We start from the raw sequence: 27,969 nt of genomic DNA on the forward strand, positions 1-27,969 counted from the left end.
TTGTCTGCCAAACGGACCGGATGACCTGACCGGATCCGGACCGGATCCGGATCGGATCCGTACGGTTCTGATCCGGATCCGATCCGGACAGGTTGCATCAGGTGTTCATCAGGATGCGATCCGGATCCGTTTGGCAAAAGTTACGTAAAAAACAAAAAAAATGTTGGGGTCTGGGAGGTCAGCAGAAGGGGGACCTGTGGAATCAGGCCCTCCGCTGTTTAGCACTCACCTCCACCTCCAACATGCTGCCAACATCTCCAGCTCGTGCTGCTCCACTCCAAAATGCTTGCCCATGTGTCCCCGATCCAATATCGCCGCAACAATCCTCATAGGAAGTGGGGTAGAACATCCGGATTTTTAGCCAGTGTGTTGTGCGCTATCCGGTTCTCATTGATTTGTATTGGCCGGATGGTGCAGTCCGGCTCCGCCCCGGATACGGCTGCCGGAGGAGCCGGACTAAAAAATAGCGCATGTTGGAACGGACGCCGGAGTCCGAAACCGGTCCGGCTCCGGTCCGGACGAAACGGACGCATGTGAACGGTGGCATAGACTTACATTGCTATGCCGTGCGTCCGTTTCGTCCGTTCCGCATGCGGTGCGGCTCCGGCACGGCGATTCCGGATAGCCACCGCTAATGTGAACCGGGCCTTACCCTGCGGTAAAACATTGTAACAATGCAGGTTTGTAAAGAGAGTGTAAAAGAGACCTCAAGCTATTTTGTTGCTAAAGTATGAAAACATTTCCTGGGAGAAGATTCAAGAGAACAGTTAATAAAATACATCCCGTAGACCCCATACACCCCATAGTGTCAGACAGCAGCCCCACTGGTAGGCCTTTATCTCCTTTATGCGATTGTCCATATTTAGCCTTTCAGTGGGTCACAGTGCTATTTCAGCTGTGTAATCTGAAGTGGAGAAGAAAACGCCTAGCAGGCTAGCACTGCAGTAATTAAGCTCCTTTATTTTATTACAGTATATCAAAGTGCTATAGTCACACTAGAAACAGTAAAAACCATTTCCACAACGGGGCTTGGCAATCCCATTAGAAATGCAACATTTTAGGTGCACATCCACAAGACTCTTAAAAGTTCATAAACGAAATTCCAATGCTTCAATCATGTGATGCAATCCAACACCGTGGACACCCAATTTCAAACAAACTCACCCCTGCTAGACTGGTCAAAATATGCCCATATCCAGGAGCCTTGGAGCCTCAGGGTCCAGGTGCCACAATGGTAGATGGTGATGGATTGCAGAGCGGTTTCCCAGCACAAGATCTTGCATCAAAATACCTAAAAGAAATACTCCTCATAGCGTAATACAGTAAAAATTATTCAAAGCTTCATTTTAAGTTGCACCCACATATTCCGCATAAATGTATCCTCCCCCCCTCTTGCCATGCTGGGCTGAGCTTTGATTACTCTCTCTGCGCTGGATGCCTTGTATCAGCGTGTGCTTCCGCCTTTCCTCCTCTGGCATGTATTTCCTGATACGTTTGGCCTGGATGTATCAGGAAATAGGCGCTGGCGGACGAAGGGCGGAAGCACACACTGATACAGGGCGGTCAGCACGGAGCAAGGAATCAAAGCTCAGCCCAGCCCAGCATGGCAACGGGGAGAGCCTGTGAAAAAACTCTATGCGGATAGATTTATGCGGAATTCTGCAATCTATCACCATCTGAGGCTTCAAGGCTCCTGGATATGGGCATATTTTGACCAATCTAGCAGTGGTCAAAACTGGTGAGTCTGTTTAAAATTGGGTGTCCACGGTGGAGGATTGCATCACATGATTGAAGCACTGGAATTTCGTTTATGAACTTTTAAGAGACTTGTTGAAGCTCCTTTATTTAGTTGAAGGAATAAGAACATAAAGCGCAAAACAGCCCGAAGGCAGACCTTTCCCCTGCATCCACTGCACACTTAAAACCGTTTTATGTTGAAGTCTTTTGTTCCTAGGTTGATACATGCGATTGTGTCCAAGTGTAAGATTGCATAGCATTCTTTTGCTTTTAACTCAGAGCATTCTATTTAATTAAAGTCCAACTGTACAAGTCAAAGCTGCTGTCTCCAGTATGCCTCTGCTCACAGTTGCAACAGCAAACATCAATAAAAATACTGTACACATTGTTTAATTCAGTGAGTGACGGAGTAGGAAGTTCCAGAGAGATGAAGATCTACTTTATAAAAAGGAATGACAACCAAACATCGGTTGAGGCACATTTGAGTAAACAGGGCATGGCCAATTTATTAGGTGTTGATGCCAATGACAGGGTGAAAAGATAAGACATCTAATTAATTGTCAGTGCACACATCCCCCAGCCCAGGTAGTGTTGTCCTTATGTTAGTGGTCAGCGTCGATCCCTCGTGTCATCCTGTCTTAGGTTGTTCGTTAGTGAGCCCCCATTATAGTGTTTTTCATCATTATAGCATTAGCAACCAATTTATTGATTTATTTATTGTATTTATAAAACGCCAACATATTACGCAGCGCTGCACATTAGTTTAGGTTACAGACAATATTTAGGGGTGACATACAGCAATACGACAATACAGGTAGAATGAAGAAGTGGGTCCGCTTTAATGTCTCCAAAAATTTATTAGGAACTTATCCGAGAAAAAAAAAGCAGCAGGACATACAAAAGCTGACATGGTTCGGACCTGACTTGGTCCTTAGTCGTAGTAACATTTTACAGCTCAAACACGCAGTTAAAAATAGAGAAAAGCAAGGGAGGAGTCCACCCCGTCCCACCCAGGAAGGGGGAGGGACGGGTTGACACCCCACCCCTACAAACCAATGTCTTATAAAAAACATATAAAACATATAAAAAATGCGAAAAATTTAAACATGTACATAAAATCCATATGTTTGCATAGGAGCATGCTTACAAAATACATAGAAAGCATAACAATTCATACAGGTCTCAGGAGCAAAAAGAAATGTGCGCTACATTAAAAATATGAAGAAAACACCCTGGACACTAAAAGAAGTTACATGCAAGTAATCCAGCAAGAAATGAAGTATATACAAAGGGGGGAAGAAGAGGGATGAAACTAAAGGAAGGAAAAAGGGGCAAAATTAGCCTGTTATCAAAGCCAAGTCCCATCTTGCATTTAAACCTATCGGGGCTCTCGTCCCCATGCAAAAAATCCAAAGAGCTTCCCTCCTTTTGATTAGAGCTTGTAAGTCTCCCCCTCTCTTAGACAGAAAGACCCTTTCACTCTCATGTATAGTGCGGAAGTGTTTCGCAACATTTGATATGTTGGATGTAGACCAACCAGCCCCAGATAGTGTTCTGCAATTCTTGCTCTAAAGGGTCTGGTGATACATCCAACATATTGTTTGGAACACATCCCACAAGTTATGGAGAATATTCGGATTATTCATCTGACACTCGGATTTTTCTGTGCGCCGTCGTCGAATACCTCCTGACCCGCAATTACTTCATGTTTGATGGCATTTTTTACCTCCAAACATGTGGAGCCTCTATGGGAGCCAAATTCTAGCCATCCTTAGCCAATCTTTACATGGGATGGTGGGAGGAGTTCCACATCTTTGGGGGTGATGGCCGTCTACTGGAGTGTATTGCGTGGCACGGGAGATATATTGATGACCTTTTAGTTGTATGGAAGGGTGAACAGGATAATGCCAAGGTGTTTGTGGATTTTCTCAATGATAATAGCTGCAATTTGCAGTTTACATATACCTGGCAGGATCTGTCCATTAAAGCTGGCCATACACTAGGCCGATTCCCGCCAGATCGACAGCAGATTCGATCACTGGGATTGAATCTGCTGTCACATCGTTCCCGCAACACGCCGAATTTTGATCCATTTCGTCCGATCCCGTCGATCGCTCCGTGCGGAAAATTACCGTCGACCGCCCGCGGGTAGGGAGCGCGTCGCTAGCGGCGTTCGAGTACCCGACGACCAAAGCAATAGAGCCCGCATACATTACCTGCTCCGCCGGCACGACTGCCCCCGGTCACCGCTGCTCCGTCTCCGCTCTGGTCTCCGGGTCCGGCATGCTTCACTTCTTCTAGCCCGGCAGGAAGTTTAAACAGTAGAGGGCGCTCTACTGTTTAAACTTCCTGCTGGGAAGGAAGAAGTAAAGCATGCCGGACCTGGAGACCAGAGCGGAGACGGAGCAGCGGTGACCGGGGGCAGTCGCGCCGGCGGAGCAGGTAATGTATGCGGCGGCGGCAGCACCACCACCACAACAGATTGTGAATGGTTTGCAGGCTGAAATCGGTTCACAATCTGTTTGCAGTAAAGGTAGCCATACGATCCCTCTTTGATCAGATTCGATCAGAGAGGGATCTATCTGTTGGTCGAATCTGATGGCAAATCGACCAGTGTATGGCTACCTTAATTATTCGTATGACATCCTAACAGGGGATCCAGTTTCTCATTCCATTAAAACTAAAACATACAAGAAACAATGTGCTGGAAATTCTACACTTAGGGCAGGTAGTGGTCATCCGAAAGATACAATTCGTGCCATTCCGGTGGAGGAATTCATTCGAGCACATCGCAATTGCTCGGATAAAACTGCAGAAACAGGAGTCACCCTAGTGGCAAAACGTTTGGAGGAAAGGGGATATCCAAGGTGGATGGTTGAGAAGGGTAAACGACTGGCTCGGTCCATCTCTCGAGAAAATCTTGTGCGGTCAACAACACCCAGGCAGAACTCTGAGGATGGTTCTGTCTTTGTCACCAGAAAGTACCTTCCTATTTTTGAAGGTGATGGTGACTTGCAGCCCCTCCTCAGACGGGGTGTCAGATTTGCGAGTTAACGTGCACCCACCCTTAGGCGCTTGCTTTCACCAAGTTTTTTTTACTTCGGAACCACAATCCTCCACCTGGCTATCCTATGCATCCTACAAGTGTGGGGTTTCTACCTGCCACTATTGCGGGGTACATAGACAAACACGGGACATACAGTCTCTTGCGAGCGGTCAGAGTTTCCCCATTAAACACTTCATCAATTGCAATACTAAAAATGTAATTTATATGGTAACTTGTGGGAAGTGTTCCAAACAATATGTTGGATGTACCACCAGACCCCTTAGAGCGAGAATTGCAGAACACTATCTGGGGGCTGGTTGGTCTACATCCAACATATCAAACGTTGTGAAACACGTCCGTACTATACATGAGGGTGACATGTCATATTTTTCCTTTCAGGGTATTGAAAGGGTCTTCCTGTCTAAGAGAGGGGGAGACGTACAAGCTCAAATCAAAAGGAGGGAAGCTCTTTGGCTTTTTCGCATGGGGACGAGAGCCCCGATAGGTTTAAATGCAAGATGGGACTTGGTTTTGATAACAGGCTAATTTTGCCCCTTTTTCCTTCCTTTAGTTTCATCCCTCTTCTCCCCCCCTTTGTATATACTTCATTTCTTGCTGGATTACTTGCATGTAACTTCTTTTAGTGTCCAGGGTTTTTTCTTCGAATGTATAATGTAGCGCACATTTCTTTTTGCTCCTGAGACCTGCATGCATTGTTATGCTTTCTATGTATTTTGTAAGCATGCTCCTATGTACACATATGGATTTTATGTACATGTTTACATTTTTCGCATTGCTTTTTTATGAGACATTGGTTTGTAGGGGTGGGGTGTCAACCCGTCCCTCCCCCTTCCTGGGTGGGACGGGGTGGACTCCTCCCTTGCTTTTCTCTATTTTAAACTGCGTGTTTGAACTGTAAAATGTTGCTACGACTAAGGACCAAGTCAGGTCCGAACCATGTCAGCTTTTGTATGTCCTGCTGCTGTTTTGGGATAAGTCCCTAATACATTTTTGGAGACATTGAAGTGGACCCACTTCTTCATTCAAAAAAACAGATCACGCAGCACAGTATGAGTACAAGGTAAGGCTTACTCAGCCACTGGATGGGAGCATGGAGATTAGGCAAGTTGAGTTCACTCAAATGCATAGCATGGGTGCACAGTAATGGAGGTGCATGCCAGGTTGCTCGCCAGAGGTCGCGAATTCGAATTTACCTGTGATCACGGGTAGATTTTCATTTTTGCAGAACTCGAATTCGAAGAGCGATACTCCTCCCGAATTCGAATGTACCCGAATAGTCACTCTCGAATTCGGCCGTGATCACGGGTGTTAACGGGTGATCACGAATTCAGCTTCGGTATCCAGGGGATGACATCATTGGGCCAATCAGAAGGCCCCCAGCCGAGGCCCTAGCAACCAATCAGAGGAGGGGAGCCTGGCCCTCCCCTCCTCTATATAAGGCAGCAGTAATCTTAGGGAGCGCATCCTTGCTTGTGACTCTGCGGTACTAAGAGCATCTCCAGTGCTGCTGTGTGTCTTAGCAAGTGCTTTTCACCTTGTAAACACAGCGTTTTACCTCCTAAACACATTCTCTACACATATATTATATTGTTTTATAGATAGCTACTGATTTGTTATAGTTCAGTCAGCTAGTGTAATGCATATACTGTATACTGTGCTAGGCTAGTGGTAGGTCTGTATGCAGGCTAGGCCTGTTAGCCTAGGTAGCCTTAGCCTACTACTAGCTTAGGTAGGTTAGGGATTATAGTAAGTTGTGTACTAGTACTAGTTTAGTTAATTTGTACTGTTAGTATGTGAGTGTATTAGCTTCAGTACTGTGTTAGTTACTGTGCACAGGCCAGAATCTGTTGTGATCTGTGACTGTCATCTCCCCGACCCTATTGATTGCGTGCGTGTGTGACAGACTTTTATTGTCACTCATTGTCTGTCACAGAGTTAGTTATCGACTACTACACTACTACTAGGGGTTATAGTTAGTTGTTACCTACGTACTAGTTTACTTAATTTGTACTGCTATAGTCTGTGAGTGTATTTAGTGCCGCAGGCTTCACTACTACTATGTAATAGTTACTTCACAGGCCACTAGGCCAGGCCAGCATCTGTTGTGATCTGTGACTGGCATCTGCCCGACCCTATTGATTGCGTCCGTGGGACAGACTTTTATTTGTCACTGTCTGTCACACGAGTTAGTTATCGACTACTGTAGACTACACTACTGTTAGAATTACTACTATTAATTAAAAAAAAAATCTTTTTTTGTCACTCTCCACCTAGACTCTTTATTAAAGTTTACATCCTTTCCTGCCCAATATATATATATAATTTTTTTACATTTATTGGAGGAGGAGCCCCTCCCTTCTTTTCATATTGCCAGGACAGAATCCGGCAGACTGGTGGAGTAGGAGGTGTCCAGCAAAGGAGGAATTGCTAATGGCTGCCACCTGTATAACCCTAGTTATGAAAAGAGAAGGGTGAAAAGCATGCACTGAAATGCTCATAGGCTTGAAGGAGGGTTTATTTATCCTTGTATGTGTCAGAGTGGTGCAACTAAATATTTTGAATAAAAAAAAATGTTTGGTTTGGGTCCGCTTTAATATATGCCTCCTCCTTTTTCCCCTCCCTTTCTGTATATTGGTAGAAAGGGTGTTAAAGCAAGTTGGAATCTCTCAGTTCAACAAGAAATGGGAGACCACAATTCAATACTGCCAGAGAAGCAGTTTAACTTTTATCTGTAGGCCCCACTACCACTGTAAGACAGAATTAAGTAGATGAGTTACCAAAATATCAGAGTTTGATATGCCGCCTGATACATAAATTGTAAAGCCATGGTCCCCTCGATATTAGAATTAAGTTACCATGTGCCTCACATTTAAATCAATAGTCACATGCTTCCAAATAGTAGAATAAAGTAGTCACATGATCCCAGATAAAAATTCAAATATTTCCATACCTCCAGGCAGCGGTGTCACTAGGCCACTTAATCCGAGGCACCACCCACGAACCTGTTGCCATGGTGCCCTGGATCTATTATGGCCCCCGTGCCCTGCAAGCTGCCCTCTCCTCCTCACACCTCAGATCGCGGCAACTCCGCCTGCCCTTAACTCCCACTCACCCCCCCCCCCCCACTGGTCACTCACATGTCCCCTTGCCTGCTCGCTCTTCTACAAACAGCGGCAGCTTACCTCTGCCTGGATTCCAGGGTGGACTCAGCCTGGAGACCAAAGTCGCAGACCTCTCTCTTCCTCCTGCTGTTCCCCCTAATGACGCGATTTGATAATGATCGCGTCATTAGCAGAAACCGAGCATCGGGGGAAAGCAGGAGGAAGAGCGAGGTCTGTGGCTTTGGTCTCCATACTGAAATCCAGGCAGAGGTAAGCTGCCGCTGTTTGTAGATGAGCGGGCGGGGGACCAGTGGGGGAGGGGGGGATTAGGGGGCAGCTCAGCCCCTCTAACTATACTGAAAGCCCCTCCACCTATACAGAAAGGCCATACCTACCTACCTACCTATACTGAAAGCCCCATACCTACCTACCTATACTGAAAGCCCCATGCCTACCTACCTATACTGAAAGCCCCTATACCTACCTACCTATGCTGAAAGCCCCATACCTATCTACCTATACTGAAAGCCCCATACCTACCTACCTATACTGAATGCCCCATACCTACCTATACTGAAAGCCACATGCCTACCTATCTATACTGAGGACACCATACCTACCAATCTATACTGAAAGCCCCACACCTACCTACCTATACTGAAAGCCCCACACCTACCTACCTATACTGAGGACACCATACCTACCTACCTATACTGAAAGCCCCACACCTACCTACCTATACTAAGGACCCCATACCTACCTACCTATCCTTAATGCCCCATACCTACCTACCTATACTGAAGGCCCCATACCTACCTACCTATACTGAAGGCCCCATACCTACCTACATATACTGAAGGATCCTATTGTAACTGTCCTCGGATCCTTGAAAGACTTTAAGAACATACCGCTGGTACAAAAATACTTTTCTTTATTTACATCAGGATAGGGAATCAGGAATAAAGATGATCACAGTTTTAGTAATATTGGTGGCTGAACATGGTAGAATGCGATCTTAGCAGTTTCAAGGAAGCGAAAGCGGTAAAACTAGGGGCAAACATACAAAAACAGTATTCAGTATAGATTCTAACATAAAACCACTAACATTGTCATTAGCAGCATGAATCAGTATACATAAACCAAGATAGCTCACCTATTTTCGCCTCATAGGATCTTAAAGGGGTTCTTTCGCGAAAAAAGTAGGCAGTTAAAAAATGTGACAGATGACAGGTTTTGGGCCAGTCCATCTTTTTAAAGGGGATTCTCGGGGCTTTCTTTGTTTTCAACAGCATTTCCTGAACAACAGTTGCAAAATCTAACTGACATAATAGTGTGCAAGTGATTAGGGAGGCTGGCTGGTATCTTGCTATTTTGGCAGTTAAACTGCTGTTCAGGAAATGCTGCTGAAAACAAAGAAAGCACTGAGAATCCCCCTTAAAAAGATGGACTGGCCCAAAACCTGTCATCTGTCACATTTTCTAACTGCCTACTTTTTTCGCGAAAGATCCCCTTTAAAGAGAACCCGAGGTGGGATTTAATTATGTTAGTGGGGCACAGAGGCTGGTTGTGCACACTAACACCAGCCTCTGTTGCCCCATGGTGTGCCTCCAGGACCCCCCTGCGCGCCGCTATACCCCCCGCAGTACTGGCGACACACAGCGTGTCGCCAGCACAATGTTTACCTCTGCCTGTTAGCGCCGCTCCCCCGCCTCCTCTGTATCGGCGCTACCTGCCCACGTCCCTTCCCTTCCGCTGATTGGAGGGAAGTGACGCGGGCGGGTAGCGCCGATACAGAGGAGGCGGGGGAGCGGCGCTAACAGACAGGCAGAGGTAAACATTGTGCTGGCGACACGCTGTGTGTCGCTAGCACTGCAGGGGGTATAGCGTCGCGCAGGGGGGTCCTGGAGGCACACCATGGGGCAACAGAGGCTGTTGTTAGTGTGCACAACCAGCCTCTGTGCTCCACTAACATAATTAAATCCCACCTTGGGTTCTCTTTAAGGGCAGTTTTTTCTGCTCTGTCTCTCTCATAAGCTCTGAAGATAATGTTTCTAAGATGGCTGCTGGCATGCCTGGCTAGATTCTAGATCTCAGAGTGAGGCTGGGTTCTGATTGGACTAGAGTGTCAGGTGACTGGAGTACTCAGCTTAACCCTGTAATGCCCTGTGCTTAGCTAGCTATTATAGCTGATGCTGCAGGCTGTTACTCTACACACAAATAAACTTTAACAGCAGGCTGACTTTTCTGCTTATCATACAACAGACCCATATTGGTGTATATATTGTTCTGTACAGCAAACTAGCACTAAATTGCTATCAACTTTTCTTATATTAACAGTAACTATAAATTATGCTGTTCAGTTGTTAGATTGGCTTGGGCGGGCAGCTACACCTATACCTTCTACCTATAATGAACCTACCTATACTTAGCTACCTATAATGAACTAAAGGCTCTTATACCTACCTACCTATACTGAAGGCCCCTATACCTACCTACCTACCTACCTATACTGAAGACCCCTATACTTAGCTATCTATACTGAAGGCATCTATACCTAGGTACCTATCCTAAAGGCATCTATACCTAGTTACCTATGCTGAAGCAAAGCCCCTGAGCCCAGCAAAGCAAAGCTCCCAGCAAAGGTAAAGACCCTGGGCCCCAGACAAGCAGAGCAAAGCCCCCAGCCCAGCCTAGCAAAGCCCCAGCAACGCAAAGCTTCCGGTTCCAGTAAAGCAAAGCCCTCAGCCCAGCAAAGCAAAGCCCCAGGGCCCTAGCCCAGCAAAGCAGAGCCCCCAGACCAGCAAAGCCCCAGGGCCCCAGCAAAGCAAAGCACCCAGCAAGCAAAGCCTCCGGGCCCCAGCCCAGTAAAGCACCCAGCAAAGCAAAGCCTCCGGGCCCCAGCCCAGCAAAGCGTACAGCCAAGCAAAGCTCCCAGCTCAGCAAAACCTCCGGGCCCCAGCCCAGCAAAGCGTACAGCCAAGCAAAGCTCCCAGCTCAGCAAAGCCTCCGGGCCCCAGCCCAGCAAAGCTCTAAAGCCAAGCAAAGCTCCCAGCTCAGCAAAGCCTCCGGGCCCCAGCCCAGCAAAGCGTAGAGCCAAGCAAAGCTCCCAGCTCAGCAAAGCCTCCGGGCCCCAGCCCAGCAAAGCGTACAGCCAAGCAAAGCTCCCAGCTCAGCAAAGCCTCCGGGCCCCAGCCCAGCAAAGCTCTAAAGCCAAGCAAAGCTCCCAGCTCAGCAAAGCCTCCGGGCCCCAGCCCAGCAAAGCGTAGAGCCAAGCAAAGCTCCCAGCTCAGCAAAGCCTCCGGGCCCCAGCCCAGCAAAGCGTACAGCCAAGCAAAGCTCCCAGCTCAGCAAAGCCTCCGGGCCCCAGCCCAGCAAAGCTCTACAGCCAAGCAAAGCTCCCAGCTCAGCAAAGCCTCCGGGCCCCAGCCCAGCAAAGCGTACAGCCAAGCAAAGCTCCCAGCTCAGCAAAGCCTCCGGGCCCCAGCCCAGCAAAGCTCTACAGCCAAGCAAAGCTCCCAGCTCAGTAAAGCCTCCAGGCCCCAGCCCAGCAAAGCTCTACAGCCAAGCAAAGTTCCCAGCTCAGCAAAGGCTAGTAAAGCCTGCAGCCCACGGCATCACCACCAGCCAGGCAGCCCAGCATTACCACCAGGCAGCCCAGCATAACTGCCAGTCAAGTACAGCACACAGGCCAGCCAACCGAAAACAAGACAAACAGAAGCCAGGTGAGGGGCTTATTTATGTGAAATACTGCCTATCTAATATGTTTGAACCACTGCTATGTTCATGCACATTTGGCCCCACTTATGACCATGCCCACTTTTTTGCTGCGGCACGCTGCGCGCCCTGCACAATCTTTTCCTCTTGGTGCCTAGCGGTGCCCCGGATCTCCCAGGGACCTAGAGACGCCCCTGCCTTCAGGTAAATGAATCAAGTAGTCTCTAGAGATGGCTAGAACTGTTTGCCTGCGAGTAGTATTCTGCAAACATCCACTGTTCGCATTCCCGGGGAACAGTGAACATTTGGCTTGTTCAATTCACCCCCTATCCCCCACCCCCCATCAGAAAGCAGTTACAGTGGCCATATTGGATTGATTCCCTGCTGGCTGATGACTGTTAGTGAGAGCAGGGTCAGACTTGCTGCAGATAGGTAGTAAAAGCATTAGCTAGGCCTGTGTTCTTGTTCCTCACTTGCTGTGAAAGCGCCCCAAACAGCCCTTTTGAGGGTTAGAACATTGGTCTCCTGTGTTTTTTTTGTGTGTGACACACCACAGCCCACTGACACCCAGAGTTGTGTGCACACTACTGCTGTTGCATCATTAAGTTGCAGGCACAGAACCACTGCAGTGCATTATTATTTCACTGTATTCTGATAGTACTATTGCATTTCTCTGTGTGACACTCCATAGCCCACTGACACCCAGAGCTGTGCATAGTGTGATTTCTGCCCTTTAGGTATTTAAAAAAAAACAACTTTTTTGTCAACTCCGTAATTTTTGGTGAGACTTTTGGCATGGATCCCCCTCTGCATGCCACAGTCCAGGTGTTGGACCCCTTGAAACAACTTTTTAATCACTTTTGTGGCCAGAAATAATCTTTGTAGGTTTTAAATTTGCCTGTCTATTGAAGTCTGTGGCCTGTGGCGACATCTCTAGTAGTCACATGCCTCCAGATCATTCATCAAGTAGTCACATGCCCCCAATAAAAAATATTAAGCAGTCACAAGCATCCAGATAAAATAATTTAAGTAGTCACACACCTCCAGATAAAATAATGAAGTAGCCAGGTGCCTCACAATAAACAAATGTAATGGTCAGGTGCTTCAAGATAAAATAATTAAATAGCCAAGTGCGCCCTATAAGCATAAATTAAGTAGCCGCATCCCCCAGATAACAAAATTCATCTGATCTGAGTTCTGAGTGATGGGAAGACATGGGGCAGGCATGGCAGCGCAGCACAAGGGCAGGCATGGCCCCCATGGAGCTCTGTCGCCAATGACAAGAGCCATGCTTGCACCCCTCTAGATACGCCACAGCGTGGGGCCCTTCATGGATGGCAAAGCATGTAGCTATGTCATTTCACTGTTTACCTGCACTGCTTGGCACATAGGCCATCTACAAACCCTCACATGGCTGCAATGGACACATGGATTGTAATCAACCTGTTGCCAATCCTCAATAAAGGTGGGGAATACTGGCATATTTCACTTCACCCCACAGACCTCAAGAGAGATTTGTGACCACCTGGCTACATGGATCTCTGCTGTTCTGGGGCTTAGAAACCTGAGTCAAAAAAAAGGAAAGAAATGCATTCTGTAGACTATAGACCAAGTAGGATAGTGTGAATGAATGTTTACAATAATCAGCTACTTTCTTAGAGTCATGGTTCTTATCCACCCTTATTATCAAACTAAATGTAGATCCCTGATCTCTTGAGACTTGCCAGAGGGACAAGACTCCAGGGGCTTTATTCACAAAGCGGTGCTAACCTACTTAGCACGCCTAAAGTAGTTTAGGCGTGATAACCTTTTCACTAGTAGGTTAGCACCGTTTTTCAGGAATAACTCGCGCGCAACGTTTTGCGCGCAAAGTCCGGTGCGCGCAGAAAGTTGCATAGGGTTTAATGGGTGCATAAAACTTTACGCGCGCAAAACTTTATGCGCACTAAACTTTTCTTTTCACCAGCATGCTAACAGTTTGCGCTGCTTTGTGAATCAAGCCCCATGAGTCTGTGTAGGCTTCCGTTGGGTAATCCAACACACCAAAATCCAACTGGTAGAATAACTGGCCCTTTCCAAATAAATGTAACCATAAACCGCGGCTGGGACCTTAGAGTGTGAGCCGCTCTGAGTGACAAACTATTCATTGTACACAGTAAAGCTCTGTACTATATTATAAACATCAGAAAATGATCTGCCATATCAGTAAGTTGAACTATTTATAAGCTGCTGGTTATACCGCCATCATATGGTAATAAGGACAGTATGTATGCATGTATGCAGTAGGCCATGTATGTATTTGTTCAATGATGTCAGAGTACCCAGAAAGCTCATGGTGGTGACTCAGAACTACTAGAAAAGTATAAGGGGCTAAAAGAGACCGAAAAGCCCTTCTACTAAAAAGCAATGCTGAATACCATTTTGAGAAAAAGAGAGAACACCAAGAGCCCAATATAGTGTAGTATGTACTGGTAATGTATAATTGGAAGAGTAATAATATTAATGTAATGCTCACAAACCAGGGTTACCAATTAGGCAACCACTGTCAAAGCAGGTGGGGAGATTGTCCTGACCCCACTCAGGATTAAAAAGTCGCTCTCTGTAGTAGAAGAAGGAAGGGTACAACCCTCCACCAAGAGTGGACTTGATGTAGATAATAGGATAACAGAGGCGCCAACAGGATAAAAAACACTAAAAGAACTTAAAAGCCTCTCTTAGTAATAGAGGAGGCAGTGGTGGACTTACCTCCTCCAAGCAGAACATACGACTGTGGATTTTCAGTCAAAACAATTTTATTTGATACTCCAAATAAAGTGCAAAGCGCTGGGTACAATCCCGCTTCATCAGGCAATAACAGATAGAAGTAAATAGCATCTGCCAGTATCAACGCTGAACTCTCAGCTATATTTTTTATCCTGTTGGCGCCTCTGTTATCCTATTATCTGAATAGCATTTTGTCCTTTTAACCTCCTTGGCGGTAACCCCGAACGTAGTTCGGGGTAAGTCACGCAGGAGGTTTTCTCCGGCCCTGCTGGGCCGATTTGTTTAATTTTTTTTTTGCTGCACGCAGCTAGCACTTTGCTAGCTGCGTCAGCACAGCGATCGCCGCCGCCCCGTGCTCGATCGCCGCTATCCGTCACGCCGCGCGCCCCCCCCCCCCAGACCCAGTGCGCTGCCTGGCCAATGAGTGCCAGGCAGCGCTGAGGGGTGGTTCGGGACTCCCAATGATGTCCCGACGTCGGTGACGTCATCCCGCCCCGTCGCCATGGCGACGGGGAAAGCCCTCCAGGATTTCCTGATCGGAGATCGCCGAAGCCCTGGGCTCGCTACATGATATAAGAAAAAAAAAAAACTGCTGCGCTACCTCCTGGCGGAATTTTTTATACCGCCAGGGGGGTTAACTGAGGGAATTTTCAATAATTTAGCTTTAAAGTAGAACTGCAATGAAAATAATCTAATGAAAAAAGTGCTTCATTTTTGTAATAATTAGTTATAAATGATTCAGTCGGTGATTGCCCATTGTAAAATCTTTCCTCTCCCCGATTTACATTCTTAAATTTAACACATGACAACATTTCTACTGCTGGCAGGTGATCTCTGTGGAAGGAAATTCTGCTTTTTTGGCAGTTGGAAAGAGCTGGAATTTCCCACAATGCACCAATCTCCCACAGTGTGATGTCAGTAACTAGGTGCTGACATCACACTGTGGGAGGGGTTTCACCACAATATCAGCCACGCACAGCCCCCTGATGATCTATTTGAGAAAAGGTAATGCTTTCTTGTGGGAAAGGGGATATCAGCTACTGATTGGGATGAAGTTCAATCCTTGGTTACAATTCTTCTTTAAGTGGGCAACTGTGGTTTGCATGATGCATCACTCCTTAGGGGCATAAAGAGATGATTTGCATATTTGGGACTGATGCATCATGGGAAACCACAGTTGTTCACTTAAAGAGAACCAGAGACATTGAGAAAAAGATTTTATACATACCTGGGGCTTCCTCCAGCCCCATAAGCCTGGATCGCTCCCACGCCGCCGTCCTCCGCTGCCTCTATCCGCCGGTATCGGGTCCCGTACTTTCCGCCAGTCGACACAAGCGCAATGCGTCACTGCCGGCGGATGCGACCAATGTTCCGCATGCACAGGGGCCCCCTCCATATCCTTACGCATGCGCCTCCATACTACGCAGGCGCATGCGTAAGGATGCGCCTGCGTCCGTCCGCCGGAAATGACAGGACCCGGTAACGGTGATAGAGGCAGCGGAGGACTGCGGCGTGGGAGCGATCCAGGCTTAGGGGGGTGGAGGAAGCCCCAGGTATGTATAAAAGCTTTTTCATTTTTTTCATTAGCTTTGTCTCTGGTTCCCTTTAAAGCTGAGTGAATTATTCCAAATACCTTCTGTTTTAAAGCGGAATATAACCCTGCATTTCAACTTTGCTCTAAAACATTATTTACAGTATATTATATGCAACCAGCATTTTTTTTTTTACTAGACCAGCATTGGAAGGGTTACACAGAGTTTTAAAGTTCCAGGAGATTTCTGCAGACGCATCCGAAGCTCAGATACATTTATGTAAACAAAATGTATCTATCTAAGTGTTGAATGTGACTCACTCTCTCTGACTGAGCTGGAGGACAGCCAAAGTGTGTAACATTCAACACTTAGATACATGTATGTAAACAAAATGTATCTATTTGAGCTTCGGATCTGCAGTTCTTTCCAGGAACTTTAAAACTCTGTGTAACCCTTCCAATGCTGGTCTAGTAAAAAAAAAATGCTGGTTGCATATAATATACTGTAAATAATGATTTAGAGCAAAGTTGAAATGCACGGTTATATTCCACTTTAAGAAGATAAAATTATATTCAATGATGTCACTGTCTCACATTTGCACCTTGATTTTGCTGTAATAATGATTTTTTTTTATTACAGTTACTTTCTCCATGGGACAATATTCAGCACACATCCCCATATCCATCCGACAGCCACCGATAGCCCGCTTACATGACCCTGGACCAGGTAAACCATAGGCAGATTATGTATGTTATTCAGTTGCTGTATTGACTACAATGGACCTAATAATAACCATTTCCTGTTTCTGATACAAGACTCAAAAATAGCCATGCAGAATATTTTCTGTCAATTCCAATATATTTATGAGGGCTTATGTTTGGTTAGATTAAAGGGAATCTGAAGTGAAAATAAACTTACGAGATAATGAATTGTATGTGTAGTACAGCTTAGAAAAAGAACATTAATAGCAAAGATATGAGTCTCATATTGTTTCCAGTACAGGAAGAGTTAAGAAACGTCACTTGTTATCTATGCTGCCCAAACGTGGTCAGCTACAGTGCTATTTTCTGAAGCACTTATATATCAAACAAACAATAAAAGACAAGTTTAGATAAGATTTTATTGCAGGGACGATCAAAGGGTCATTAAGGAACCAATGGGGAGCCTTGGAGGGAAATTTAAAGATGCTTTGGATGCTTAACTGCCGGGTCCCGCTGCTCCCCCTGCCTTCCACGCCTATCACCCTCACCCATGCTGGCACCCAGTTACACATAGCAAGCCGGCGCTGGTATCCTTTAAGTTTAAGGCAAAAGATCACAATTTGTCTTTGTATATCAGGCTGTCAGTGCTGCACAAGAATTTAGCTGGCTCACTTCCCTTACAGAGCCACTCAGGATACATAAAAGCGTAACGGAGATATTATTTACCTTATTATGGACAATGATTTATGTAGGGCCATCGTATTCTGTGGTGCTGTACAGAGTAAGAAACAGACAAGGGTACATAAAAATACAGACATTGGTACATAATACAGAAGTGACAGACAGTATAACAGAATGAAAAATGTATATTGATTAACATTAAGTACAGCAGCTTACAAGGCACAAAAGGAAGAGTAACCAGCAGCTTGCAAGCTTACAATGTAAAGAATATATTCTATGTGGTGAGCCAAAACAAAAAGACCAAGACATCCGAACACCACACCAAACCACAATGATAACATCAATACAAACCTATTATAGTAATCCATCAAGAAACACATAAAATCAATTAGAAACACTAGAACAGCTTATTTTGGAATTTGTATTGCCAATCTACTACGGGTGTACGAGAAGTAATGATATATCGTGAATTAGAGCAATCCTCTAAATAAATCATCTCCTGAGATAATGCATAAAACAATTAAAAAGTGCATGTGCAAAATTCATACTGCAGAAGATATATCTTTTGCAGAAAAGGTGTCAGTGCAAAGGGGTAGTTGGGTGAAGAAAGTGCTTTCAGACTCAACAAAGTGTACAAGAAAGAGAATCGCACATTAGAGGACAGCAGGGGCATAGCTAGAGGGGATCAGTCCCTGCGATCACTGGAGGGCCCAGAGGAGTAAGGGGACCCAACCTCCCCAACCTCCTCTTTCTCCGACACAGGGGACTATACTCCAGATCAGGTGTTTTTGTGGCTACACTTGTTATGGGTGTGAAGATCATCATGGCCACACTTGTTTATGACTCCTGTGTGATGGGCCCCAAGGCTGTGAAGGGCATCAAGGGTGGCAAGGGAAGGGGTGTGAACATTGGGGGGCCCCATCAAAATTTTAGTGGGGGGCCCCAAGAATTGTAGTTATACCACTGGAGGAACTAAAAGCAGGCTGCATATAATTGTAGTAGATAGTAGAATCCCTGAAACAAATGTGCATCTGTTGTTTGCATCAGGAAGGTGCTTGTCCAAATCTTGATGTGAGTACTGGTACGTTCTGTATGGTGACATCTTTGTAGTTCTTTTCTATATCTTCTGCCATTGGACAACATCCTTAAAGTGAACCTCCAGACTAAAAATCTACTCAGCAGCACTGAAAAGGCTTGGTGTTTCTTTAACAGTTTCACAGCATCAGAAGTTTGTTTTTCTTCCCGAAGTCTTATTTTTAGCTAAGCTCCGCCCCATCAAAAAAACTACCCGGGCTTTTTTCCCCTGATGCTGTGCAAAGCATGATGGGATTTCTGATGATGTTGTTCTTGTTGCCTAGCAACTGGGAAGGGTGATCAGGACACAGGACAGTTGGAACTGTGTCTCATACTCCCTATCACCTCATTTCAACCAAAAAGATGGCTGCCCTCATGAAATCACAAACATTTGCCTGCTCTTTTAAAACAGGGTGGGTAAGAGATTATATTACCTATCTATTTTAATTAACATAACTAATGTAACTTAATGACAGTATGTTTGTTTAGGCTGAAATTCCTCTTTAAGTAGAATGTCTCATTTTCAGATAGAAACATCAACTCTTTGGTCACTATCACCACAAAGACCTTTCTACGCTATGACAAGTTACGGCAGTTGCTGAGAAGTATTCGCCAGTATTATCCAGATATAAAGGTCATTGTGGCGGATGACAATGAAAAAACGGAGAAAATCGAGGATTCTAATGTAGAACAGTACATTATGCCATACGCCAAGGTATGTATATGCACAAAGCCTATACCCATCTTTCAAGGAAAAAAAAAATGTATATTTTATTAAAGTGCAATAAAATAGTCATCCTTCTTTACTTTATTTTGACTTTGTAGCATCTTGTTCTTTCCTGCTCTCCTGAGGTCGAAGGGTCCACAGCAGGATTGCTTGCGAATTCTCACCAAAGTCATTCGTGCATAAAAAGGGGAAAATTTGCAAGAATTTGATAAACTGTAATTTTTACCTTAAAAAAAATATATATTTTTGGCACAAACATGCAAAAAAATCATTTTTAGCACGAGAATTCACAAAAAAAACACCAAACTTATTACAGAATGATTTTCAATGGCATTTTCACAAAAATTTATGCTAAAAGAATATCTGCATTTTCACTCATCAAACATAGAAAATATAGTCCGATAGAACACAGTGAGAGTGTAGACAACTGTAGCCTTTTAGGCATTGCACACAAGCTATTACATGGCAGATTACACAGTGCAGGGGGCCTGACAAGAAATATACTTGTTGTGTATACTCGGAATGCTGTATGATCACCTGATAGGGCGATCCTGCAACTTTGAGTTATACTGTGTAGGAATTTATAGACAAAGTCCTATGCTATCTCTCTTGCTTTCCAACACTGGCCTCTTGTGGGGCATAGACAGTACTACACTGCTTACAACTAATATTTTATTGCTACAAGACAAGACACAGAACATTTACTGTATATTGTGCTTTTCTCCTGGCGGACTATGGCTATAGGCAGTAGCAGTGTTAGGGAGTCTTGCCCAAGGTCTCCTCACTGAATAGGTGCTGGCTTAGGCCCGGTTCACATCTGTGTTTTGAGCCCAAAAGGATCCAGTGAGCGGGTCCGGTCTCCGCTTCACCGGATCCGGAAGGCTCTGTCTGTGGCCCGGTACACATAGTGAAAACGGATCAATGATTGATCGGATCCGTTTTCACTCAGCAAATACATACCTAAATTTCAGTAGCAGCTGGTGGTAGAGGCTTCCTCTTCTTCTGCTGTGACTACACAACGCGTCATGTGACTAGTCACATGACCCAGAAGAAGATGGAAGCCTCTACCGCCGGCTGCTACAGAAGATTTGGTATGTATAAACCTTCCCTTACCCACCCACCCGGCTGCTGCACCCTCACCCTCCCGTCACTAGCTTTGCGTCGGCCCATGCCCCCATCCCCCGTGGAACGGTCCGTTTCTTCACTAGTGTGAAGATACGTTCCCTTTTCCATTTCCCCAATGCTACAGCATTTTTTGTCCAGATCTATTCCTCTGGGCAGAACGGTCCGGAAAATTAGGGCCTGCAGCAATTTTTAGATCTGGGCACCGGAACGTATCCGTACCAACGGACGCATGTGAATGGATGCATAGGTTAACATTGGATCGTTTCACATCCGTTGTGTTTGTACAGTATATGTTCCGGTTCTGATCCGGAAAAAAAACGCTAATGTGAACCGGGCCTTAGTCTAAACAACAAAAGCTGAGATTCGAAACCCTGGTCCCCTGCGTCAGAAGAAGATCCCTTAACCAGTACACTAGCAAGCTACAGTCCTTCCAAAGAGTGTGCTATATTGTAGACGGTTTTCATTTTGGTGTCACGATGCAATCGTATTTATGTTCTACAGAACACAAATTTTTCTACACACAGAATTTTATCTCACGCACAATTTGCTGATTGTGGCATTCTACAATAAAATTAGCAACACTCACGGTATGCTGAAAAAACTGTTTTTAGATTTTACTTCACACATGGGAAACACAATGGAAACGTGAATGAACAGAGAAAAAAAATCCTAATTTGTGGGATATATTAAATGTGTAGTGGGTTGCCTGGCACGCTATGTGGCAAAACAGATACAACTTTAACAAGACGAATGTGTGCCATGCATAGGTGTGCTCGGAGGCAGATCAAGGTGAGATAGGGCCCTAGGAAGGCCACAACTTTGAGACCACCCTTAACCTAATTTGGTTCCTGGACGTAGAAACTACGTCCAGGAACCATGCGCGCTACCGTGGCCGATCGCGCGTGTGCACGTGCACTCCCGGCCGCGGATTCGGTAGCCAGGGAATCAATGTATCGGGCTATGGTGCCCGATCACTGATTCCTCTCCCCCGCTGAAAAAGCGACAGCTTCTCTCGGAAGTTGCGCCTTTTCTGGCCGTTCCCTCCCCGATGCGTCACTCTAAGTGTGTGCTACGCTTGGAGTGACGTCATGTAAACAAACTCATGGCCGCCATCTTGTGGCCAAAAAGTAATACTACAACTGAAAATAAAAATAAATTAAAATGAACACACATTTACATTATAAATCTATTGTTTACCCCCCACCCTCCCAAAACTACCCAAATAAAATGTTTACTATAAAAAAACAACATTACAATAAAAAAAAAAAAAAACATGTAAATATTTACCTAAGGGTCTAAACTTTTTAAATATCAATGTAAAGATGAAATATTTCTATATTTTTTTTATTTTAAACTTGTTAATAGTGATAGATGCAAAATGGAAAAAATGCACCTTTATTTCCAAATAAAATATTGTCGCCATACATTGTGATAGGGACATAATTTTAACGGTGTAATAACCGGGACATATGGGCAAATACAATACGTGAGTTTTAATTATGCAGGCATGTATTATTTTAAAACTATAATGGCTGAAAACTGAGAAATGATGAATTTTTCCATTTTTTTCTTATTCTTCCTGTTAAAATGCGTTTACAGTAAAGTGGCTCTTAGCAAAATGTACCCCCCAAAGAAAGCCTAATTGGTGGCGGAAAAAACAAGATATAGATCAGTTCATTGTGATAAGTAGTGATAAAGTTATAGGCTAATGAATGGGAGGGGAACATTTCTCACGTGAAAACCACGGAACCTGAATGGGTTAATGGCCACCCAGGTTTTTTTGGAAAGTTTTCTTGGGGGCTAGCATAAAAGAGGCCCCTAGACATGCTCCAGACCGTAGGCACCTGTCTAAATTGCCTTGTGGATGATTTGGCTCTGGGTGTGCAAAAACCTTTGTTACAGTGCAACTGTCAGTTGAGCAGGAGTAGGATTTCGGCAGGGCTCACATTTGTTCACTTTACATGCAACGCAGACTGCACTCGCACAGGCATCGTATGGAATTTTAGTGGCCAGCTCTCAGTGTCCGCAGTTTTATGTTCACAATGGCAGCTTGCTGGATCAACATGCACTGAAGGTGAAACGCATATTGCATATGAAAAAAAGCAGCAAGTTGTCAGTTTTTAAACTGCACACATAAAAACAAGAAAAATTTGAGCTGTCCGTTGAATTGCAGAGGATGTCCATACAAGTGTATTTACTGCTGTGCCAAAAAATGCATGAGAAAAGGACAAGTGTGATCCCTGCCTTAATGTATAGGCTTCTGCGTTCCCCAATTGGTAAGTTTATCACAGACACACAGACACAGAACATTTACAATGCGCTTTACTCCTGGCGGACTCAAAGCGCCAGTACTGCAGCCACTAGGGCACGCTCAGTAGGTCTTCTACTGAATAGGTGCTGGATTGCTGAACAGGAAGAGCCAAGATTCAAACCCTGGTCTCCTGTGTCAAAAAATCTGGACTTACCTGGGACTTCCTCCAGCCCCCCGTAGCCCGCGAGGTCCCCTGACATCCTCTTAGTGCCTTCCATGATCCCACGGGCAGCAGAGTATAGTGTACCAGAAGCTGTGCTCTCACCTCTCCGCTGGAGTCCAGTGCTGTGCTTCCGCTTGTCCACTCACCACTCACCCTAGTGCCCAGCATCTCCTACCACATATAGCGTGATTACATGCTACATAAAGAGTGACAGCACTAGAGGGTGCAAAAAAACAGACAGGATGGTCGCACAGGCACAACACTGGACTCCAGGGGGAGGTTGAGCACAGCTTCTGCTACTCTTTACACACTGGACTGGGGGAGCGCAGGAGGGGGATGGGAACAGATAGTGGGACAAGGGGACAGAGGGAGGCACTAAGGGGGAAAAAAGGAGGCACAGTGGGATAGAGGGAGGCACAGAGGGACGCACACAGGGTCGGATTATCTACAAGGCTGCTTAGGCAGATGCTTAGGCCCTGGAGAGAGTCTACGGAGCCCGGTTTATGCTAACCTCCAACAATTCTTGCTAAAAAAGCTAGGTGGCCATCCAGTGTGGGCCCAAAGTTGTTGCTTGCCTAGGGCACCATTTCAATTTTAATCGATCTCTGGATGCACAGGGGGGCTGAGGTGGCACAGGGGGACTGAAGGAGTCACAAGGAGATAGAAGGAGGCACAGGGGGACAGAGGGGCACAGGGGCAGAGGTGGCGCAGTGACAGGAGGACTGAAGGTGGCACAAGGAGACAGGGGGAGGCATAAGCGGACAGAAGAGGTACAAACACCCGCGGGGGCGACTTCATTCTAGAGGCATGGCTTTGTTCAGAGATGGGGCTTAGTTCATGGGGCAGGCCTTAATCAGGGCCATTGTGCCCTCCAGGACCAATGGCACTTCAGGCTGTAGGCTTCAGGCTGTCAGGCCTGTAATGCCTATGTCTAAAAACGCCCCTGGGTGAGAGTGATATAGAGGCTGCCATATTATTTCATTTTAAGCGATACCAGTTGCCTGGCTTTCCAGCTGATCCTCTGCCTCTAATACTCAGGTGTTTTTCACAATATTGTCTTGTTATCTGGTGTAATTCAGACACTACTGCAGCCAAATAGACTGGCAGGGCTGCCAGGCAACTGGTATTGTTTGAAAGGAAATAAATATGACAGCCTCCATATCATTCTCACCTCTGGTTCACTTTAACATGAGGGTAAATGAACCCGGATAAAAAAGTACTAGTATGCTTTGATTATAAACAATATTTTTCTTATGAAATCTTAATGGTATGCGTGACCAGTGGTATGTCGGTGGCGTGATTAAGGGTGTGGCAGGGGCGTGGCTTGAGTGTCCCTTTCTTATCTCAAAAAGTTGGGAGGTATTGTAATGATTACTAAACAGGTAATTAGGAAATAACAGTTTGCAGAAATATTGACACCGAGGCAAGAACGATAGCGTGCAATAGTATTTATCGCAAAGCAATAAAGTGTAAAAACGTGCATACAAACACAAATGCCAATTAAATGCAAACCACATGCAATCACTCCAATACACAATATATACAATGACTCTCCCACAAACCAAAACAAGCAATCTGCACACATACAACCCATACCCTGACTATCTATTTACAAAGCAATGTACAGGAGGTTTATACACAGATTTATACAACAATGTATTATTATTTATTTATTGTATTTATAAAGAGCCAACATATTACGCAGCGCTGGACATTACCGTATTTTTCGCACCATAAGACGCTCCGGACCATAAGACGCACCTAGGTTTAGAGGGCAAAAAACTGAGGAAAAAAAAAATATACTAAACCTGGTGTGTCCATGGTGCAGGAGAGTCTTGTGGAGCATTCCCCCCAAGCTACCCAAGCTTTGCTGTCCAGCTAATGTAACCCCTGCTGCCCTCCAGCTACAATAACCCCCACTGCCTCCCAGCTATAATGACCCCTGCTCCCTCAGTTAGAAAAAAAATACACACCCCTGCTGCACCACCTCCCCAGGCTCCTGTATACCACACAACTGCAAGGAAAAGTCTTTCTGTGATGGTCCCTCTCACTTTCCTGTATCCCCTAGCAACTTTAGAAATAATAAAAAAAAACTGCTCCCTGATATATCCCCCACCCCCTCCTGTCTCTCTCAGCACCTGCTGACAAAAAACATTTTCAGAGGCATCCCATCCCCCCCACTAAGCCTTCTGAAAATGTTTCCCATATGACCGCTTCCTGCCCCGCCCCGCCCCTTGCCAAGCCTCCTGTTTCCCGGCAAGTGTAGAAATATAAACAAACCTTTTCCCACGTCGTCGCTACTCCCCCCCCCCCATCCCGGCAAGTGTACAATTAAACAAACATTTTCCCACGTGGTCGCTACCTCCCCCCCGCCGCCCCGCCTATATCCCGGCAAGTGTACAATTAAAAACAAACATTTTCCCACGTAGTCGCTACCTTGGAGGGAGGTAGCGACCACGTGGGAAAAGGTTTGTTTTTAATTGTACAGTTGCCGGGATATAGGCGGGGCGGCGGGGGGGAGGTGGTGACCACGTGGGAAAATGTTTGTTTTTAATTGTATACTTGCCGGGACATAGGCGGTGGGAGGGAAAAGTAGCGAACCATGTGGGAAAGGGTTTGTTTATATTTCTACACTTGCCGGGAAACAGGAGGCTTGGCCAGGGGCTGCTGATGTGTGTGCAGGTCGGGCGGGACACTCCTGGCACTAGCAAAAATGTACTATTCGGACCATAAGACGCATGCACTTTTTCCCCCCACTTTTGGGGGAGAAAAAGTGCGTCTTATGGTCCGAAAAATACGGTATTTAAAGTTACCGACAACATTTAGGGGTGATATACAGCAATAGGACAATACAAGAAAAACCAGATCATGCAGCACAGTATAAGTACAAGGTAATGCTTAGTCAGTCCCTGGATGGGAGCATGGAGATTAGGCAAGTGGAGTTCACTCAAATGCATAGCTTGGGTGCACAGTAATGGAGGTGTGTGATCAGGTAGGACACAAAAGGAGGACCCTGCCCAAAGGCTTACAATCTAGAGGGAGAGGTAGGTACATTAAGGCTACTTGCACACCAAGACGTTGCGTTAGGTGCTACGTTAAGGTCGCATAACGTGCACCTAACACAACGTATGGTGCTGCAACAGCCGACGGTAGAGTGAGCCGCGTTAGGCGGCTCGATTCCTATAATGTCTCCCAGAGTGGCGCTGATTGGCCAGCGGGTCCACGTGATGCGGAGCGAGACACTCCGCATCACGTGGTCCCGCCGGCCAATCAGCGTCCGCCAGTGCAGTGAATATTAAGTAGCCATGTGCGCGGCTACTGTAGCTGGCTCTCCCCGCCTCCTCTCCGCCCCCCACTGCGCATGTGCAAAGAGTCTAACGCGGCTATAGCCGCTCCAATGCCGTAGCATGCTGCACTTTGCGGAGAATGTGCAGCGTTACATGTAACGCAACGTGGGCTGTGTGAACAGCCCACTTGTGTTACATTGCAGTGCGTTGGGGGAGCGTTACAGGCGCACTAACGTGCGCCTGTAACGTCTTGGTGTGTAAGCAGCCTAAAGGTAGAGGACCAGAATTGGTACTGCCCTAATGGGTGGAGGTAGGAAGTTCCATAGTGTTGGAGCAGCTGTTGAGAAGTCCTGGAGGCGTGCATGGGACTTAGTGATGCGGGGGGCGGTCAGGCGGAGTTCATTGGAGTTGCGGAGTAAGCTGTTAGGTGTGTACCTCTGAGTAAGTTCGGAAATGTAGGTTGGACAGGTTTTGTGGACAGATTTGTGGGTCAGACACAGTATCTTGAATCTGATTCTAGACTGGATAGGAAGCCAGTGGAGGGATTCACAGAGGGAAGCCACCGTGGTGGAGCGATGGGAAGAGTGGATAATTCTGGCTGCCGCATTCATCATGGACTGCAGCAGGGAAATTTGGGTAATGAGTAGACTAAACAGAAGAGCATTGCAGTAGTCAAAGCGGGAAATTATGATTTGAACCCAAGATGGAAGTGATATGGAGGCTGTCATATTTATTTCTTTTTAAACAATACCAAACAAGCAAATGTATATACAACCATACGCAATACCAAAGGAGTTAGATGGAATCAGCATCAGAAGGAGAGCAGGGTCAGTAACAGTTGATCAGATAAGCACAGTACCAAGGATAAGCAAAAGTGAGATCAAAGGCTGGGTAACAGGTTAGAACAAAGAACAGGTCCAGATCAGGTAACGGGTACAATGAGGCTCAGGTCTGCAACTGACTACAAAGTTCTAGCAATCAGCAGGAGTATGCGGCAGATCTTAAAGCAGAACTGAAGATGCACAGAGCTTCTACTAGCCCCCTGCAGCCGCGCTGTGCCAACGCTGTTTCCAAACAATCCTCCGTTCCCCCGCTGCAGCTCACTTTTCTTCATGCCGACTTCTAAGTCGACGTCCACTGCCTTGTATGCACTCCCGTGGCCAGGAGCATCCTGCGCAGACGCAGTATGTGAAAATCTCTACTGTGCCTACGTAGTACACTCCCGGGCTGTTCAGGCGCAGAGCACAGCGACAGCCAAAAGAAAAAGTGAGCTGCGGCGGGGGAACAGAGGATTGTTTGGTAACTTTGCGGGCACAGGTCGGCGGCAGGGGGCTGGCAGGAGCCCCAGGTAAGTGAAACTCTGATTTTTTAAAATCTTCAGTTACACTTTAAATAGTCCATGTGATTAGCACACACGGGATTCAGCTGTTGGTGAGCAATTGCAATGAGAGTTTACGTGAAACCATCCAGAGGCCAAACAGGGAACTGCAAGTCTTTCTAATAGCAGTAACAGGCCACCTGCTGGTGGAAGGTGGAGGTTCAGGATGAAGTCCTCCGAGCCTTCTGCTGGTGGAGCAATGAATGTCCAAGGCAGTCCAAGTTAATACCACCACCAGAAGGCAGGAAATGGTACGTGACAGGTATGAGTATGCAGTGGCATAGCTAAGGAGATGTGGGCCCCGATGCAAGTTTTACAATGGGCCCCCCGCCCCGAACACTCTATACATAACAATTGATATGGCGCACCAAAACCTGCCAATGGCAACTACAGTGTCAGAGGTGCAAGAAGGGGATAAGGAGCAGTTTGTTAATGATTGCCACTAACCAAAGTATCTATATAAGTGATTATTATGAGCACAGGACCAATAGAGAGCAAATGCTGTAGTTGAGGGAAGGTTCTTCGGAGCCACTCTGGCCCAATGACCCCGATGCGGTCGCAACCTCTGCAAGCCCTATTGCTGCACCCCTGTGAGTATGGGAGAGATA

The 27,969-nt window shown here is 46.0% G+C and overlaps 2 protein-coding genes across 5 annotated transcripts in view; one reads left to right on the forward strand and one right to left on the reverse strand.

Moving 5' to 3' along the window:
• LOC137542301 (ABI gene family member 3-like) overlaps positions 1 to 27,969 on the reverse strand; it is a 336,298-nt gene that overhangs the window by 259,661 nt on the left and 48,668 nt on the right. The gene's annotated exons all lie outside the window — the stretch shown is intronic.
• The window catches only part of LOC137542300 (beta-1,4 N-acetylgalactosaminyltransferase 2-like), a 135,484-nt gene that overhangs the window by 84,437 nt on the left and 23,078 nt on the right, over positions 1 to 27,969 (forward strand). For all 4 annotated transcript variants that reach the window (XM_068264113.1, XM_068264114.1, XM_068264115.1 and 1 more), the window contains 2 exons: positions 16,554 to 16,640; positions 18,898 to 19,085. In XM_068264113.1, the coding sequence (XP_068120214.1) occupies positions 16,554 to 16,640; positions 18,898 to 19,085 (275 nt within the window). The remainder of the gene's footprint in view (positions 1 to 16,553; positions 16,641 to 18,897; positions 19,086 to 27,969) is intronic.

Source organism: Hyperolius riggenbachi, chromosome 12 (genome assembly GCF_040937935.1).
Source record: "Hyperolius riggenbachi isolate aHypRig1 chromosome 12, aHypRig1.pri, whole genome shotgun sequence".
NCBI classification, from domain to species: Eukaryota; Metazoa; Chordata; class Amphibia; order Anura; family Hyperoliidae; genus Hyperolius; species Hyperolius riggenbachi.